The sequence below is a fragment of the Saccopteryx leptura genome, chromosome 5 (genome assembly GCF_036850995.1).
Source record: "Saccopteryx leptura isolate mSacLep1 chromosome 5, mSacLep1_pri_phased_curated, whole genome shotgun sequence".
NCBI classification, from domain to species: Eukaryota; Metazoa; Chordata; class Mammalia; order Chiroptera; family Emballonuridae; genus Saccopteryx; species Saccopteryx leptura.
The window spans coordinates 148589097-148607273 of record NC_089507.1 but is presented as its reverse complement, the minus strand read 5'-3'; the positions used below and the strand labels follow the sequence as shown (position 1 = coordinate 148607273).

At 45.5% G+C, this 18177-nt stretch overlaps 2 protein-coding genes across 4 annotated transcripts in view; both read left to right on the top strand.

Annotated features, from left to right (window-relative positions):
* YWHAQ (tyrosine 3-monooxygenase/tryptophan 5-monooxygenase activation protein theta) overlaps positions 1 to 2766 on the top strand; it is a 42279-nt gene extending 39513 nt beyond the window's left edge. For both annotated transcript variants that reach the window (XM_066385948.1, XM_066385949.1), the window contains exon 6: positions 1675 to 2766. In XM_066385948.1, coding sequence (XP_066242045.1) covers positions 1675 to 1734 — 60 coding nt within the window. In that variant the 3' untranslated portion in view covers positions 1735 to 2766. The remainder of the gene's footprint in view (positions 1 to 1674) is intronic.
* Positions 2767 to 17110: 14344 nt separating this feature from the next.
* ADAM17 (ADAM metallopeptidase domain 17) overlaps positions 17111 to 18177 on the top strand; it is a 48857-nt gene continuing 47790 nt past the window's right edge. The window contains exon 1 of one of the 2 annotated variants that reach the window (XM_066385941.1): positions 17111 to 17386. In XM_066385941.1, the coding sequence (XP_066242038.1) occupies positions 17290 to 17386 (97 nt within the window). In that variant the 5' untranslated portion in view covers positions 17111 to 17289. The remainder of the gene's footprint in view (positions 17387 to 18177) is intronic. The other variant, XM_066385940.1, reaches the window with a different exon arrangement.

The window sequence follows — 18177 nt, the reverse complement described above, 5'->3', positions numbered from 1 at the left end:
CTTCATGATAGCTCTTCAGATACTTGAAAATAGCTATTAAGACTATGATCTCCCCCCACTACTTATAATTATTTAATTTTTTTGCCTTATTAAGCTCAAATTATATTTCACTAGTGCTTTCACAAAGAGCTTTGGGCTACTGGGAATGAGAAAACAATAAATTCTAAGGGTGTTATCTTTTTTTTCCTGAAAGTGTAGTACTTATAACAAGTAAGCTTTTGGCCTTAGCTGGGTAGCTCACGTGGTTAGAGCATCATTCAGATATTCCAAGGTTGCGTGTTCAGTCCCCAATCAGGGCACATACAAGAATCAACCAATGAACCCTGGCCTGAGAGCTTGGTTGGTTAGAGCATCATCCCGAAGTGCAGAGGTTGCCAGTATGATCTCCTACAGGAACAGATTGAAGTTCTGTCTTGCTCTGTCTTACCTCCTTCCCTCCCTCCCTCCTTCCCTTCCTCACTCCCTTCCTCCCTCCCTTCCTTTCTCCCTTCCCCTCCCTTCTTTCTCTCTCTCTCAAATCAATAAATTTAAAAAAAGAATCCACCAGTCTGACCAGGTGATGGCGCAGTGGATAGAGCATCAGACTAGGACAGAGGACACAGGTTTGAAACCCCGAGGTCACTGGCTTGGAGTCCAAGGTCGCTGCTTGAGCAAGGGGTCACTCGCTCTGCTATAGCCCCCTGGTCAAGACACATATGAGAAAGCAATCAGTGAACAACTAAGCTGCCACAACAAAGACTTGATGCTTCTCGTCTCTCTCCATTCTTGTCTCTGTCCCTGCCTGTCTCTCTCTGTCTCTGTTGCAAAAATACAAAGAGAGAGAGAGAGAGAGAACCAACCAGTGAGCCCTGGCTGTGCAGCTCAGATGGTTAGAGCATCATCCCCAATACACCAGGGTTACAGGTTCAATCCCCAGTCAGGGTACATACAAAATCAACCAGTGAATGCATAAATAAGTGGAACAACAAAGCGGTGTCTCTCTTTCTCTCTCAAATCACTTAAAAAAAATTTTTTTAAAGAATAAACTTTAGGCCCTGGCCGGTTGGCTCAGCGGTAGAGCATCGGCCTGGCGTGCAGGGGACCCGGGTTCGATTCCCGGCCAGGGCACATAGGAGAAGCGCCCATTTGCTTCTCCACCCCCTCCCCTCCTTCCTCTCTGTCTCTCTCTTCCCCTCCCGCAGCGAGGCCCCATTGGAGCAAAGATGGCCTGGGCGCTGGGGATAGCTCCTTGGCCTCTGCCCCAGGCGCTAGAGTGGCTCTGGTCGCGGCAGAGCGACGCCCCAGAGGGGCAGAGCGTCGCCCCCTGGTGGGCGTGCCAGGTGGATCCCGGTCGGGCGCATGCGGGAGTCTGTCTGACTGTCTCTCCCCGTTTCCAGCTTCAGAAAAATACAAAAAAAAAAAAAAGAATAAACTTTAAAATTTGCTCAGTAGTGCAGATGTGTCTGCACTGTAAGTGTGTTGTAAATGGCCTGCAGGGATTCACTTTGGGGGGAGGAGTTGATACTTGGGGTTTTGAGAACTATAACTTGTAGTCTTAGTCATAATCTCTTGTTTGAATAATTTACAGCTGTCAGAATTGCATTTTGTTATAACTGTTGGACTTGATACAGTTTTTTAATTTGGAAATAGTGACCTAATGCGTTTCCCCCCCTCAACCCCCCACCCCACCCCCAGTTATGGACATCAGACAGTGCGGGAGAAGAGTGTGATGCGGCGGAAGGGGCGGAGAACTAACTACAGAAAGGATGTCCTCTTCCCTCCGGAAACTTTGTACACATCTCCATTCCTTACTCCAATCGGATTTCCTAGAGGAAGAAGCCCATTCGTGTGTATGGAATCAGCTGTTTATAGTCTTTTCACACTGCAGCTTTGGGAAAACTCCATTCCTTGATTTGTGTTTGTCTTGGCCTTCCTGGTGTACAGTTACTGCTGTAGAAAAGTATTAATAGCTTCATTTCCTTCATTTCACATAAACATGAGTAACTTCCAAACACTTACGTAGAGGACTAAAAATGTATCTGGTATTTAAGTAATCTGAACCAGTTCTGCAAGTGATTGTGTTTTGTATTACAGTGAAGATATGAAAATGTAGTTAATTACAATTTAAAGAGTGTTTTACCTAACTTCTTAATTTCTACATTCCCTACCTTACTCTTCTTTGGGGGTTTCCTTTCTGTGAGCAACTTTTTCTTGTTCTTAATGTATTTGTTTTTGGTAGAAATCCAAAAGTATTAGATTGAATGGGAAAGCATTTGACATTTCTGGATTGGGGGTCACAAATTGAAATGCCTCCTGTGTCACGTATGATGGAGGTCTTGTGTATCTGATAACGGGGAATTCTCTTCTTCACTTGATTTGCTGCTGTTTCAGTTGACAACTGCCCTTCCTAATAAAAATTCACTTACACTTAACTAGATATCATTGTAGTTCTGGTATTCACTTCACTATGTAATAGAAGTAGCATGTTGCTGCCAGAATACAAGCATTGCTTTTGGTGAATTAAAGTGCATGTTATTTCTTAACACAGTAGAATGGGGAAATAAATTAAAAAACACAAGTCCAAGTCTAAAACTTCAGTACTTTTCCATGCAGATTTGTGCACATGTAAGAGGGTGTCCCATTTGTCTAGTGATTTGTTACTTAGAGAGTTGGACCACTATTGTGTGTTGCTAATCATTGACTGTAGTCCCAAAAAAGCCTTGTGAAAATGTTATGGCCCTATGTAACAGCAGAGTAACGTAAAATAAAACTACATTTTATAAACCATTTACTATGGCTTTGTAACAATTGCATACTCATATTTTAAAGGACAGGTGAATTTTACTACTTTCTGGAGTCTATTGATACTTCCCTTTTATGTAAAATGTAGTAGTGGTCCCCATATTTCTGCATTGTGATACACTTGTCTGGGGATGCTTGGAAATGTATAAAATTGGGCTACATTTCTTATAGGTAGTGTTTTATTCATAGATCAGTTTTGTGGGCCATCTCTTCCTCAGATGTAAATGATATCTAGTTAAGTGTTATATGGAATAAAGTAGACATTTTAAAACTAGAAAAGTTGATTATGTGATTGTGAATGCTTTGGCTGGTGTTAGAATTATGCGTTGGTAGGTGTTCAAACGGCCTGTCAGAGTACACTTTAGTTTTCAGATAGTTCCCTTGGTCAACCTTTAATTGCACCATTAGTTAGTTCCAAATAATTTTGGTTTTTGTAAAATCACAATGGCTTGTGAACACTAACCTGTCATAAATGTTGGTCTGAGAATTTATTTTAAAGTCAAAAGAGAATCTGAAAAATAAGCTATGTAAGATTAATCCTTTATCTCCTAAAATGTGATAAGATTACTAGGATTTTGGTCACCAAAAATCTAAATTAATAAGATTTCTTTTTTTTTAATAAAGCCCAAAACATTTTTTTTTTTTTTTAATGTGGGAGATATCTAAAATTAGACCTTAACAAACATCTGAGTCAATTGTTTTTCCAACTATAATACTTGGAAACAATATGTCTAAATGTACACAAGACTCTGCAAACCCCCGAGTATGATTTCAAGACTTAGCGCTGAATTGGGATCATCTCCAGGAAGGAAATCCATGAACCAGATGTGGTTTTCTTCTTCCAGATGTGTATTATATGTTTGAGGAAAGGTAAAACATTTTTTCCCTGCCTTTATTTGAGGCCGCTTAAAAACAGCTCTAAGGAGTACCTACAAATGAGCCTCCCACTAAGTCAAAGTGCAGATGCAGCTGCTGCGTTAGCCATTAACATTAACATAATCGACCAATGTTCAGTGTTCCATTGTCTTAAACAACTTTGGTTTTTACATTTTATGGAAATTAAATAGAAAAATATATGTACAGTTTTAACTAAAATGTCATGACCTCAGTATCTGAGGTAAATTTCTGCATAGCAATAAGTGAATCACAGCAAAATTTAATAAAACTAGTAATACACCTGAATCTAATCACTTGGTCCTAACGTTTGAAATTATTTTATAATGCCAACGACACAAGTTCAATTAAGAATTCTAATATCACAAAAATAACCATCATATTAATATCTCAACTAACTAAACAAGAAAATGGTTCCTCTGACACATACTAAGATTCCTTTTTAAAAGTTTCAGTAGAGATGGGAACATTGTGGATTAGGAAAAAAAAAATTTTTAATAAATTGGTTAAGGAATCAAGGAATTTTGAATTGCCATAGTAGCTGCTTAAAGAACAAGTTATTCTCAGCATTTAATCACAGAGTTAATGTCTCTGTTTTAGAAGTCAGCATCTTTTTTTATTTTTCCCCAGAGACAGAGAGTCAGAGAGAGGAATAGACAGGGACAGGCAGACAGGAACGGAGAGATGAGAAGCATCAATCGTTAGTTTTTCATTGCGCATTGCGACACCTTAGTTGTTCATTGATTGCTTTGTCTTTTATGTGCCTTGACCGGGGGGGGGGGGGGGGGGGCTTCAGCAGACAGAGTAACCCCTTGCTCGAGCCAGTGACCTTGAGTCCAAGCTGGTGAGCTTTTGCTCAAACTAGATGAGCCCACGCTCAAGCTGGTGACCTTGGGGTCTCGAACCTCAGCATCCCAGTCTGATGCTCTATCCACTGCACCACTGCCTGGTCAGGCAGAAGTCGGCATCTTCGTGAGGGGCCCCAGCCCATTGGTTCTCCGTGGGGCCATCTGAGATTGGGGCCTCATAGCGCAAGAGGTCGAGGGGATTGATGGGACATTGCTGAGAACTTCGTAGGAGAGAGGACGCCTTGGTGGGACAGAAGGGGTAACAATGTTTTGTTTGGTATGGAGGGAGGATTTAAAGCCTCTCTGAGAGTTTAGAACGTTTCAGTGTCACACTTGTTTTGTAGTTAGAACACTGGCAGTTTTTCCTTTAAAATATCATTTAGGCCTGACCTGTGGTGGTGTAGTGGATAAAACGTCGACCTGGAAATGTTGAGATCGCCGGTTCAAAACCCTGGGCTTGCCTGGTCAAGGCACATATGGGAGTTGATGCTTCCAGCTCCTCCCCCCTTCTCTCTCTCTCTGTTTCTCTCTCTCTCTCTCCTCTAAAAATGAATAAATAAAATTAAAAAACAAAAAAATATATATCGCTTTTCTCTCTCTCTCTCTCTCTCTCTTTCTAACTCTCTCCTTTCTAAAATGAATGAATAAATAAAAATTTAAAAATATATATATATATCATTTAGGTTTTAATAACCAAATAATTGGGGGCAGGGATTACGTACGAACACTGACAAATTAGAAGCACTAGGGATTTCTTTCCCAACATGTAGTACATTCAGCTATGACTTGATCTTAGATTGGGAAAGAACTACATTTGGGGAGGGGGGAACAGGATTTAGAATACACTGATATTTTGTAACAAATATCAGTAAAGAGGTTTTTTTTGTTTATTTTTTTGTGGGGTTTTTTTTGTTTGTTTTATTTTTTTGTATTTTTCTGAAACTGGAAACGGGGAGGCAGTCAGACAGACTCCCGCATGTGCCCAACCAGGATCCACCCAGCACGCCCACCAGGGGGCGATGCTCTGCCCATCCAGGGCGTCGCTCTGTTGCGACCAGAGCCACTCTAGCGCCTGAGGCAGAGGCCATGGAGCCATCCCCAGCGCCCGGGCCATCTTTGCTCCAATGGAGCCTTGGCTGCGGGAGGGGAAGAGAAAGACAGAGAGGAAGGAGAGGGAGGGGTGGAGAAGCAGATGGGCGCTTCTCCTGTGTGCCCTGACCGGGAATCAAACCTGGAACTTCCGCACGCCAGGCCGACGGTCTACCACTGAGCCAACTGGCCAGGGCAAAAGAGTTTTTTTTTTTAAATCATAATACTATGAAGGACATTTAAGGACCTAAACATTGTAGTAGTGTAATTCAAAAAGGTAAGAATTCTGATTTATTTTTTAATGAACTGATATTTAAGGAGTTGATCCAGACATTCAAAAATATTTGAGACCCATGACAGGCATGGATAGGGGACTGTTTTTGTCAAATTATGAGCCTGATTTTATTCTGACCCTTAATGTGTCAATGTATTAAAACTGATACTGGCCTGACCTGTGGTGGTGCAGTGGATAAAGTGTCGACCTGGAAATGCTAAGTTCGCCGGTTCGAAACCCTGGGCTTGCCTGGTCAAGGCACATATGGGAGTTGATGCTTCCAGCTCCTCCCCACCTTCTCTCTCTGTCTCTCTCTCCTCTCTCTCTCCCTCTCTGTCTCTCTCTCTCCCGTTCTCTCCTCTCTAAAATGAATAAGTAAAATTAAAAAAAAAAACCCTGATACTTTGTTCGTTATGGTTTAGGGCATACTACTTTAAACCAGTGAAGGCAGTTATAATTCTGTAGTGCCATAAATCTGTCATCCTGTATAATTTGTATTTTGTCACCTTGGTGAGAAGAGAGTTACCATGTCTATGTATTATGTGTTACTATTGAGTTTTTGAGGACATTACAGTTAAGTACCAATATAAACCACCTGCTCCATAACCATAACTTTGGGTCTATTCATCAAGTCCTTAAGGAACTTATACCTAAAATTGTGATCACTGTTATGAAACCCAGGTTGGGCCTGACCTGAGATGGTTCAGTGGATGGGGTATTGACCTGGGATACTGAGGTCCCAGGTTCGAAACCCTGAGGTTGCTGTCTTGAGTGCAGGTTTGTTGACGTGAGGAAGGGGGTCACTGGCTCAACTTGAGTCAAGGCCCATATGAGAAGCAATCAGTGAACAACTAAAGTGATGCAACCGAGAGTTGATGCTTCTCATCTCTCTCCCTTCCTGTCCCTCACTTAAAAAATAAAAAGCATTTGTCAATCTGTTTTATATATGTTCTTCAGTTTGTGTGCTTCATAGTGAAGGCCTGTATAACCAATGTTAATGGTATACCCAGGGCTTTATCATAGTGGAAAGGCCTTCAGGATTCTACTTCAGGCCTCCCCCTCCCTGACTTATAGCTATATGTGATCTTGGACCAGCATATTGGGGGCCTGACTCATCTTCACAGGCCCTGTTTTGAAGCATCTTCACGAATACAACTCAGTTTCATATAAAAAAAAAAAACTTTTCCCCATTGATTTGAGAGAGAGAAGCATCAACTTCTTTCACTTAGTTGTGAAAGAACATTGATTGCTTCCCATATATGCCCTGACTGGGGCTCAAAACTATCTACCTTAGGGTCAAGCTGGTGACATTGGGCCTCCGGGAGGGGGCCCTCTACTGGACCAGCCAGGGCTCATAAAAATTTTTTAAGAGATTTTTTGTTGTTGTTGCCTGACCAGGCGGTGATACAATGGATAGAACATTGGACTGGTATGCAGAGAACCAAGATTCAAAACCCCAAGGTTGCTGCCTGGAGCGTGGGATCATAGACATGACCCCATGGTTGCTGGCTTGAGCCCAAGGTCGTTGGCTTGAGTAAGGGGTCACTTGCTCTGCTGTAGCCCTGAGGCACGTATGAAAAAGCAATCAGTGAACAACTAAGGAGCCGCAATGAAGAATTGATGTTTCTCATCTCTCTCAATTCTTATCTGTCCCTATCTGTCCCTCTCTGTCACAAAAACAAAAAAATATTTATTGATTTTCTAAAGTAGATAGAAAAGGCGGTTGGGAAGGAGTGGGATGCATCAACTTGTAGGTGCTTCCCATATTTGCCTTGACCAGGCCCAGGTTTTGAACTGGTGCCTTCAGCGTTACAGGTCAATGCTTTATGCATTGTGCCACCACAAGTCATGCCGTAACATTTTTGAGGTAGGTTTGTCTCCTGGATTAGGAAACTGAGGTACATGTCCTAGGACATTTCCAGGACTTGGGTCTCATAGTTAAGGCTCAATGGCTAAGAGGTGCTGGGATTTGGACCTGGGTTTAAAGTTGGTTTATTCTTAGCAACTATGCTATGTTGCCCTTTTTTGGAGATTAAAGCAGTAGTTACAGTAGATCAGTGCTTTTAAAAACTTAGGTCATGACCGGCCTGGGCTGGCATGGCGAAGTGGATAAAGTGTTGACCTGGAACACTGAGGTCGCCAGTTCAAAACCCTGGGCCCGGTCAAGGCACATATGACAATGAACAACTAAAGTGAAGCAACTATCAATTGATACTTCTTGCTCCATCCCTACTTCTATAAAATCAATAAATAAATTCTTTTAATAAAAGACTTAGATTATGACTCACAGTTAGTGGTCAGTGGGTCAAACCAACCTTTCTTTTCCCAAGTGAAATACAATGGAAAATACATGATTAACATGCATTTTGTGAAGTCAGTTTTTCTGTATGTGAATAGTGGGTTGTGAGGTGAATTTGATTTCAAGTGAGCCAAAGCCATCTCTTCTAGATAGTTATGGATTTCTTTGCAGTCCATGTCTTGGGACTGACTGGGTTGTGCATATTTTAAGGTTGGGGAGAATGTCAGTTTTTAATGATGGCGTGATTGGTTCTCTCTTACCTACCATTGTGAGATTGCAGCACTTTCTGTCTTAGAAGGTGCTAAGTAACGAGAACTTGAATGCCTTTGTCAAAAAGGGGAGGCTCCCTGCCTTGAGAGTGATACTCATTCTACATTGCTCTAAGGATTCTGTAAAGATTAATTCTCTTACGTTTTCTTTGTTCTCGGACACTGTGTCTGCCGCGTTTCACAGACTTGGCCCGAGACTACTGAGAAAGTACTTAGACCCCGCAAGCATGGCAGAGTGAGGATTTACTCACCTAGCAAAGAGGCTTATGGGCTTACCAGGATCTGAATTACTAAGTGGGATTGAAACTGGGTCGAGACCTGCATAGAATGAGTTGAAATACAGCTCTTTCAGGAATATTGGGTTCTCACACAAATGCTAATCAAAAGGGTTGTTTGCTGTCATTTAGAGATTTAGGCATTTCCTTGCTAATTGAGACAGGTGAAGTTATACAGACTTCTGTGAAATCCTGGTTTGTGGAAAGCTGGCTAAGTCTGCTGCACTCAGACATTTGCTTTGCTCTTGCTCAAAATAAGTGCTGCTGAGGTTGGCCTCCCCTGTCCCCTGGGCCAGCGCTGGTCCACAGACTGGTGCTGGTCTGCCAGAAATTCTGTGCCAATCTGCAAGAGTTAACCATCCTTATGTTGTATGAAGATTATAGACCCAAACATCTGAGTCAGATTTGCTTTTGCCACTTATGAGCCCGTATCATTGATGAAAATCCTATTGAGGCTGTCTTAGTTACCTTTGAAACTTGTGAGCTCATTCGAACAACCTTTTGCCCTGTGGAGAGCATTTACAAATCGTGCGCAATGGACTGAAAGCATGTGGACAAACTTAGGTGGTATTCAGTGCACTGTACATGTGAAGTTTGGAACGCAGGCACCAGCTTGTACCGTGTTGCACTGTTGTGCATGGTAAGATAAAACTCTTCATTGTATGTTTCCCTTTCTGGCCAGCTAGGTCACTGGTCCCCACGTGTAAAATGATTGACAACCACCAACCTCAGCTGTGGAAGTGCCTTGTTGTGGTTATTAATAATAGAAATCATTTTTCTGTGATCGCCTTCAGTGGTTTCCTAGATGAAATTGTTGAACACTGGAAGTGATTTGTTGAAGAGGCAGCTGAACTTAGACTTGGCGTGCCTTCTGGCTTTCTTCGTGCTGCAGAGATGCGGGGAATTGGAGCTCGGGCCTCGTTTTATGAGGACTGTGGTGTATACTGCAAGTTGGCATTTACTGCAAAGATCCCCTCCACTTGCTCATCTTGTGAGCCCCACACCACACCTTCTGACCTGAATAATTCGGACCGCTGATGGAGACCAGACTACTCGTTCCCCATTTCCTGCTTACATGACCAACCTTTTCACTCATCTGTGATTAGTACTGAGCACTCTTTCTCCGTTCTAGACCTGTGGGTCTTTAGACAAGTCCCTGTGTTGCAGCCATTCCCCTGGAAACGTGTTCATTCAGCTAAATTCGGGAACGGGGTAAGAACCTCAGGATTCACAGAAAAGATGTCTGAAGACTATTGTGGTCTTCTGAGGCTGGTGGCGACACCAATACTTTGGAGCTAGGAAAATTAAGGGGGCAAGATTATTAACTGAGCTACACTTATCCATTCCCACAACTGCAAACCTGAGAGGTAGTGTGACCTTGTAAAAAGAGAGTACCAGCCTGGAAGGCCAAGATCTAGCTTACATGCTTGTTCATTCATTCTGCCACTTGTTAAATATATTGAGAGCCTGCTGTGATCCACTGGACTGGACTGGTTACTGGGACTTGAAACTTCACTGCCTGATCTCTCAGCTTCAGTTTTCTTAGAAGGCAGACACCGATCCTGCCCATGATCCAGTGTGTGAGAAAGTACTTCTTAGTGTCAAGGGTTGTGGAGTAAGTATGTGGAATGCTTGAGTGGGAAAGACAGCCTGATTTCGGAATTGAAAGGTTCTGGTAAAGTGAAACTGAGCTCATGAATAAGAAAACCAGCCACTCTTTGAGCAGACCTATTGCCCTAGATTTTCAAGGACAAACACAAAAAGGAGATGACAGTGTAACTAGAGAATGCAAAGTTAAAAAAATAAAAAAAACTATTCAGCAATAGTTTTGCTTCTAATTAGCATTCTCTGATGGGAGAGAATGGAGAAAGGTCGTTCTGCTGAAGTAAGTGAAGACACATCAAGACCCAGGGAAGAAATGCCTGTTTCTCAAGAGCAAACATGGTGCCTGCGGGCCGTAATTAGGAAACTCCAGTGTCACCTAGAGGTGCTAAGACAGGTTTTTAGTATTCCTAAGTAATGTGCATGTGTAACAAGTTCCCAGGGGCTGCTGCTGCCACTGCTCACCAGGACTTGGTACTTTGAAGAATTGATGCCAAAGTAAAGATCAGGTGAGTTTCATAGCAGGGGAGTAAGAAATAAGTCAATGAAAGGATCCTGGGATCAAGCAGCTCCCTGTTAAGATTTGTGTCCCCCTGAAGCTAATGAATGAGAGGGCCTTCAACTGAAATGGATCAGGTTGTATATGCAGAAGAGCACAGGAAGCCTTCTGGTTAACTTCCCTGTCCCCCGCCCCCCCCAGTCTTTGCCCAGGTTAACAGTTTTGTATTAAAGTAACAATGAAATACAGTTTCACTCATCCTGACCAAGCACATTTCATAGTTTAACAAGATGCCAAGGGGATCACCTAGAAAAACTGATCCGTACGGTCTTTAGTAAGGAGGCTGGTGCCTGACCGGGCGGTGGCACAGTGGATAGAGCATCGGACTGGAATGTGGAGGACCCAGGTTCGAGACCCTGAGGTCTCCAGCTTGAGTGCAGACTCATCGGGTTTGAGCGAGGCTCACCAGCTTGAGCCCAAGGTTGCTGGCTTGAGCAAGGGGTCACTTGGTCCGCTGTAGCCCCCTGGTCAAGGCACATATGAGAAATCAATCAATGAACAACCAAGGAACCACAACGAAGAATTGATGTTTCTCATCTCTTTCCCTGTCTGGTCGATATGAAGTCAGAGGTCTGCATTTAGTGTTGATGGGAGATTGGCTTAAAATTTGAAATAGGAAGCCAGAAATGTGTGAGCAGGAGGCTCAGAGATGTTTGCGTGTCATGGTTGCTGACTAATGGCTCTGTGGATATTGTGGGTCGAGCCAGGGGCCCAGTAGTAGTTACAGGGTAAATCACTTGAATTTCTTCTATTCCTATTCACCAGTCCCTCTTATTCCTATATTGTTGATTGTCTAAAAGATTTTATTTATTGATTTTACAGAGAGAGGAGGGAAGGGGCAGGGGATAAGTATCAACTCATAGTTGCTTCATTTCAGTTGTTCATTGATTGCTTGTTCTATGTGCCTTGCCCCGGTAAGCCTGGGGTTTTGAACTGGTGACCTCAGCATTCTATCCACTGTGCCACCATAGGTCAGACCCTAAATTGTGGATTTAAAGCAAAAATAAAAGGAAACAACTCTGTTTTAAAGATAGAAGAAGTAATATGTAGGCATTTAGTATTGCATTGTGTTGACATATATTATTTGCTTTTTAGGTATAGAGCTGTAGAAAAAGGAGCAGGAAGCTAGTTCAGGCCAAAACACAGGTATTTCTTGTCAGGTGAGAGAGACTGAAGTTACCTCTGCAAATTTTGCTTGCATTTCTAATAGATCAAATGGTGAAAGGGATGGAGACATGATATTGAAGTCTGTTGCTCACCTGGCATATTTCCGATCCTGTGTTGGGCACTAACAAAAGAGCTAGCCTTATCTTTTGAGTCTACAGTCTGCGGAGACAAGCACAATGCACACATGAAGCATCAGACATACCAATGCAGTGAGTGTGACATGCAGCGCTCAACCAGTTAAGTCAGTGAATCAAATGTGTGCAGTACTGCCTGACCTGTGGTGGCGCAGTGGATAAAGTGTTGACCTGGAACTCGGAGGTCGCTGGTTTGAAATCCTGGGCTTGCCCGGTCAAGGCACATACGACAAGCAATAAGTGAACAACTAAAGTGAGGCAATTATGAGTTGATACCTCTTGAGATCCTGCCTCACCCCCTGTAAAATCAATAAATAAAATCTTTAAAATGTGTGTAATACAGAAATGACTGGGTATAGAGAAGAGATCAGCCTGGAGAAGTAGGAAAAAGGATGATCCAAATACAGTATGTTGTCCAAGAATTTTTTTTTGTACCACCTGCTAATAAAGAGTTCCTGGCTCTGGTGGGATAGCTTGGTTGGTTAGAGCATTATCCCCATATGTCAAGGTTGTGAGTTTGATCTCAGGTCAGGGCACATCCAAGAACCAATTAATGAGCCTGACCAGTGGTGGCTCAATGGATAGAGCATTAGTCAGAATGCTGAGGCTCCCGGGTTTGACCCAAGGTTGCCAGCTTGAGCCCAAGGTCCCTGGCTCAGATAGAGCCCCCAGGTCAAGGCACATATGAGAAACAATCAATGAATTAAAGTGCCGCAACTACAAGTTGATGCTTTTCATCTCCCTTCCTGTCTTGCTTAAAAAAAAACAACAAAAAAAACAAAAACTAATATTGGAAGTGAAATACCATCACTTCTGCTGTATGCTATTGGTTACACAGACCAATCATGGTCCACCCTGAATAGTGAGTGACTCCACAAGGATAGGAGTATCAGGAAGCAGGGATCATTGGGTGACATCTGGGAGGCAACCACAGTGGCTATCATATATCTCAGGTATTTATATTCCACTGGGTAAATGAAAAAGAAGGACCTAAGTTTTAATTTTAGAAGTCAGTATTTACATTACACTAGAAATCTCATTCTTTGCAACTACTTATATTTATGATGGGTTTTTTTTTAGTGTATGAAGGGGACACATTTAAAAATATATATATAAGGTCTACCGGAAAGTTAAGTCCGTTTTTGGAATAAAACAAAATACAAATTCTTCTGATTTAATTCATGTGGCACCCATCTTTAATAGTTCCACACCAATCCTATCTTCCGAATATGATCCGAAATGGTTTGCTGAGCTGAGTTAAGCCTTTCTGCGATCTCCGATGTTGTCAGAAAAGGATCTTGCTCCAACATGGTCTTAACAACATTGTCATCGATCAAAGATGGTGGCCCAGAACGTGGCTTATCAGAAAGGTCGAAATCACCTGTTTCGAATTTTTTGAACCATCTTCTGCATGTCCTATCAGAAACTGTATCTTCACCAAACACTTTTAATAAATTTCTACATGCTTCTGTAGCATTTCTTCCTTGTTGAAATTCGTAAAAATTACGGTGGCGTAAATGAACTTTATCAGTAGCCATGGGTACACTATTGCTTCACACATAAGACTAATGTGAATCAACTTTTAGTTAATTTGCTACGTCAGTATGTATACATTAAGTGATAAAAATAGGCACACATGCACCAAATAAACGTGCTTACGTGTCGAAACTTGTTATGATAGAAATGGACAGAACTTTCTGGTAGACCTTATATTTTGGTGATAAGAGAATAAACGTTTGAAGACCACTGGCTCAGACAACTAGTTCCTCTATCCAACAGCCCCTCTTATCACATTCTCTCGCTCCTTATCTCCCCCACCTGGTACGCCTTGATCTTAAAGGTATGGGCAATTTAGAAATGAATACGAAAATGGACCAGCAGTTTACTTTTTAAAAAATGGCATTTACTGGACAGCTAAGTGCCTTCCATGAGGAAGACTAGAACTGTGATGGTGAACCTTTTTATAAAAACCGCCCACTTTTGCTGTGCTGGTCAACCTGGTCTCTCCCACGCACTAGTGGGCGTTCCAGCTTTCATGGTGGGCGGTAGTGGAGCAACCAAAGGGCGCCTTGATTGGCCCACCAACTGCCAAAGTGGGCAGATTTTATATAAAGGTTCGCCATCACGGCACTAGAACTGGGGGGGGGATACCAAAAGAATATAATCGAGGGGTCTACTAAAGTTATAAACTGGAGAATCTGGTGCTTGGGTTTATTGTGTAAAAAGTTGTACACAACTGCTACATTTTTATGGAATAGTTTTATTTTTAATTTTATTGATTTTAGAGGAGAGAGAAAGAAAGGCACGGGGAACGGGAAGCATCAACTTGTAGTAGTTGCGACTCTTATGTGCCTTGTGACTGGGCAGGTGCAGCGTTTCAAACCAGCGATCTCAGCATGGACTAATTTTTATTTTTTGACTGATATTAGGAAGGGAGGAAGAGAGAAAAGGGAAACATTCGTTTGTTCCATTTTGTTGTTGCATTCATTGGTTGCTTCCCTGCAACCTTGGCATTTGGGGACCACGCTCTTAACTGACTGAGCAAACCTACCAGGGCTTGGAATCTTTTTTAAAATGTTGCAGCCCTGGCCAGTTGGCTCAGTGGTAGAGCATCGGCCTGGCGTGCAGGAGTCCCGGGTTCGATTCCAGGCCAGGGCACACAGGAGAAGTGCCCATCTGCTTCTCCACCCCTCCCCCTCTCCTTCCTCTCTGTCTCTCTTTTCCGCTTCCACAGCCAAGGCTCCATTGGAGCAAAGTTGGCCTGGGCGCTGAGGATGGTTCTGTGGCCTCTGCCTCAGGCGCTAGAATGGCTCTGGTTGCGACAGAGCCAGAGCGATGCCCCAGATGGGCAGAGCATCGCCCCCTGGTGGGCATGCTGGGTGGATCCCGGTCGGGCGCATGCGGGAGTCTGACTGCCTCCCCATTTCCAACTTCAGAAAAATACAAAAAAAAAAAAAAAAAAAATGTTACGCCCTGGCCAGTTGGCTCAGCGGTAGAGCGTCGGCCTAGCGTGCGGAGGACCCGGGTTCGATTCCCGGCCAGGGCACATAGGAGAAGCGCCCATTTGCTTCTCCACCCCTCTGCCGCGCCTTCCTCTCTGTCTCTCTCTTCCCCTCCCGCAGCCAAGGCTCCATTGGAGCAAAGATGGCCCCGGCGCTGGGGATGGCTCTGTGGCCTCTGCCCCAGGCGCTAGAGTGGCTCTGGTCGCAATATGGCGACGCCCAGGATGGGCAGAGCGTCGCCCCATGGTGGGCGTGCCGGGTGGATCCCGGTCGGGCGCATGCGGGAGTCTGTCTGACTGTCTCTCCCTGTTTCCAGCTTCAGAAAAGAAAATGCAAAAAAAAAGAATAAAAAAAAAAAAATGTTGCATATAATTTGTGAAATTTGGCTCACGTTTGATTAGGTCTTGTAAGGTCGGTGGATAACAGGGAAAGGTCAGGCCCGGGGAACTTTGGCTAGGACCACCCACAACCAAGCGCGCCATAAGAAACTTCGTAGGAACCCTTTGGAAAAAAGCCACCGTCTGCCAGCCAGTGAGATTTCACATCATATTAGCTCGACCACCCTAGGGACCCTTTAAATATCTCCCACAAGGGTCACAACTTGCGACTTCCCTGGCCTCCATCTTCCCTCGGGGTCAGGGAACCTCGCGGGCAAGATGCTGCTCTGTACTCAATAAAACCTTTTGTTATTCCACACTTCGTGGCTCTGGCCCCTTCCTTCCTTCTCGGTGGGGAAAAATACCTTACAGGTCTGTCATCAACGTGTATGTTTAATGAAGACATTTTATACCTCAGATGAACAAACCAGGTTCAGTTGAGCCCCGAATGCACAAAGCCAGTAATTATGGAAAACTGATGGAAAAGATGCTGGGATTAACTGCAGTGAACCTAAACTCAAACCAGAGTTGGGGTATTTTATTAGGAACTAGCCTTGAAACTTGACCAGGCAGGACTAACATCATTCCTAATCGTTTCACGATGGAAAAAGAGGGTGTCTCTTAAGTGAAAATGTATTATGTCCTACTTGCAGACACTGTAGTTGAACCAAAGTAGTAATAACGCATCCAACATGACTACAATGTTTTATTCAGTAACATAAACATGAAACCAGAGCTAAAATTATGCAAAGGATTACAAAACAAAACAAACCGCCTTGGAAAGTTTGTAATCTAAACTAGCTGGAAGAATCGAGCTTCTGCATTCACACAAATGAGTTAGGTGGAAAAATCCAGTTTCTGGACATGCTTGCAGCGCCGCAACGTACAGCGGGGCCAACGAGAAAACGTGCATTAAGGAGCGACGAAGCTTTTTATAATAGTTATGATGGAGGGAAGCCTGCGGCGTCGCCGGTGCTCACGCTAAGCGCGGGAAGCCACGCCGGACCCCCGTCTGCGTCTTATCGCGCGCTCCCCAGGGGTCAGGTGCGGCGCCTCCTCCTCCCGGGAACCGATGCTCCGTCCTCGGCGTTTGGTTTGTGGGTCATTGGCCGGGGCGCACGGGGCCAGGAGCCCTTCCCCGTCCACCCGGGACCGCGCAGCTCGTTTAGTAAAACGGAAAACGGGGATCCTAAGGTCCTAACCAGAGGTAGGGGCAAGACGACAGAGGGCAGGACGCGCCTTCGAGGGCCTGCTTCCGAGCTCCGCCTCCCCGGCAGCGATCATCCGGGGAAAGGCGAGGGAGGTCCGGCCGGGTCAAGTCAGGACGCCGCGGGTCGCGTTCGGGTCGGCGACTGCTGTGCGCGGCCGGAAGAAAGGGGCAGGCGGCGGCGCGGCGAGGGAGAGGGACGCTGGCGCGGGGCGGGGCAAGCGGGGCCTCCCGGCATGCTGCGCGGCGCTCGGCTTCCGCCTGTGGGCGGTGCGGAGGGCGGGAGCCGGAAGTGGGTTGAGCCCACCTCCCGGGACGCGGCCTGCGCTTCCGGGGCGTCGTGCCGGGCTTTAGTCTTCCTATAGGCAGCGCGGGAGGAACCATTGGTGTGAGGGGCCGGGCCGGGCCGGGCGGGTCCCCACCTTCCCCCCCACCCCCCCGATGTGAGCAGAGTCCCGGACCCCTCGTAAGGCGAAGGCTGTCTAGAGAGGTGGGACGGTGGCGCAGGGAACATGAGGCCGTGTCTCCTCTTCTTGACCGGCGTGGTCCCGCTGGTGCTGTCGCCGCGACCGCGGGACGAGCCGGGCTTCGGCTCCCCACAGCGACTCGGTAAAGACCGGGGGAGTCGGCTCAGGCGGGGGCCTGGCGCCGGGAGCGCGCCGCCGCGGGCGGACGTACCGGGGAGCCGGAGCCGGCGTCTGGGGGCGGGGTGCTGGAGGGCTGCGGCGCGTCCCCGAGTTTTCTGTGGCCACACGAGGGGGTGTGGCGCGGGGCGGAGGGACCGGGGACACGGGCTTGTGCCTGAATGGGAAGGGGGTCCCGGAGCGCCTAGGGAGGGCTCTGCATCCGGGGACGGGGTGGCAGTGGGGGCGCGGGCCGGGCGCCTGCCCCGCGCGGGGTCTGAGCCCCTCCGCTCTTACTGGGCGCTCGCGGGCGCCTGGAGATCCTCCCGCCGGAGGCGCGGTGCTGATGGCGGCGCCTGGGAAACCTATTCTGGAGGCTGCGCTTTGTGAACATCGCGCGCACGCACTTCGTCGTTTCAGTGGCAGCTTGGATGGGGTTTGGGGTCGGGGGCGCTTACACCTGCCGGGACGTCTCGTGCTGCTGCCCCGGGCAACGTTTCCCTTTGCCGCTTGAAATAAAGAGGACCGTGGGGTTGACCCAGGTGATCAGTTTTGAGCTTAGAAAGGCAGAGGGGTCTTAGGTAGACATTCTAAAGAGGTTGGATTTTTTTTTTTTTTTAAGGATCGAGGTGCGTGCACGAAGAGGAGATTCGAAGTTGGGTGGGCGTTGGTGTGAACTGACAGTTGTCTGTGACGGTCCTGTGTCTTTTTAGAAGTTGACACATGAGACAGTTCGATTAATTCGTAATAAAGGATGGAGCAGTCATTTCCCCTGGG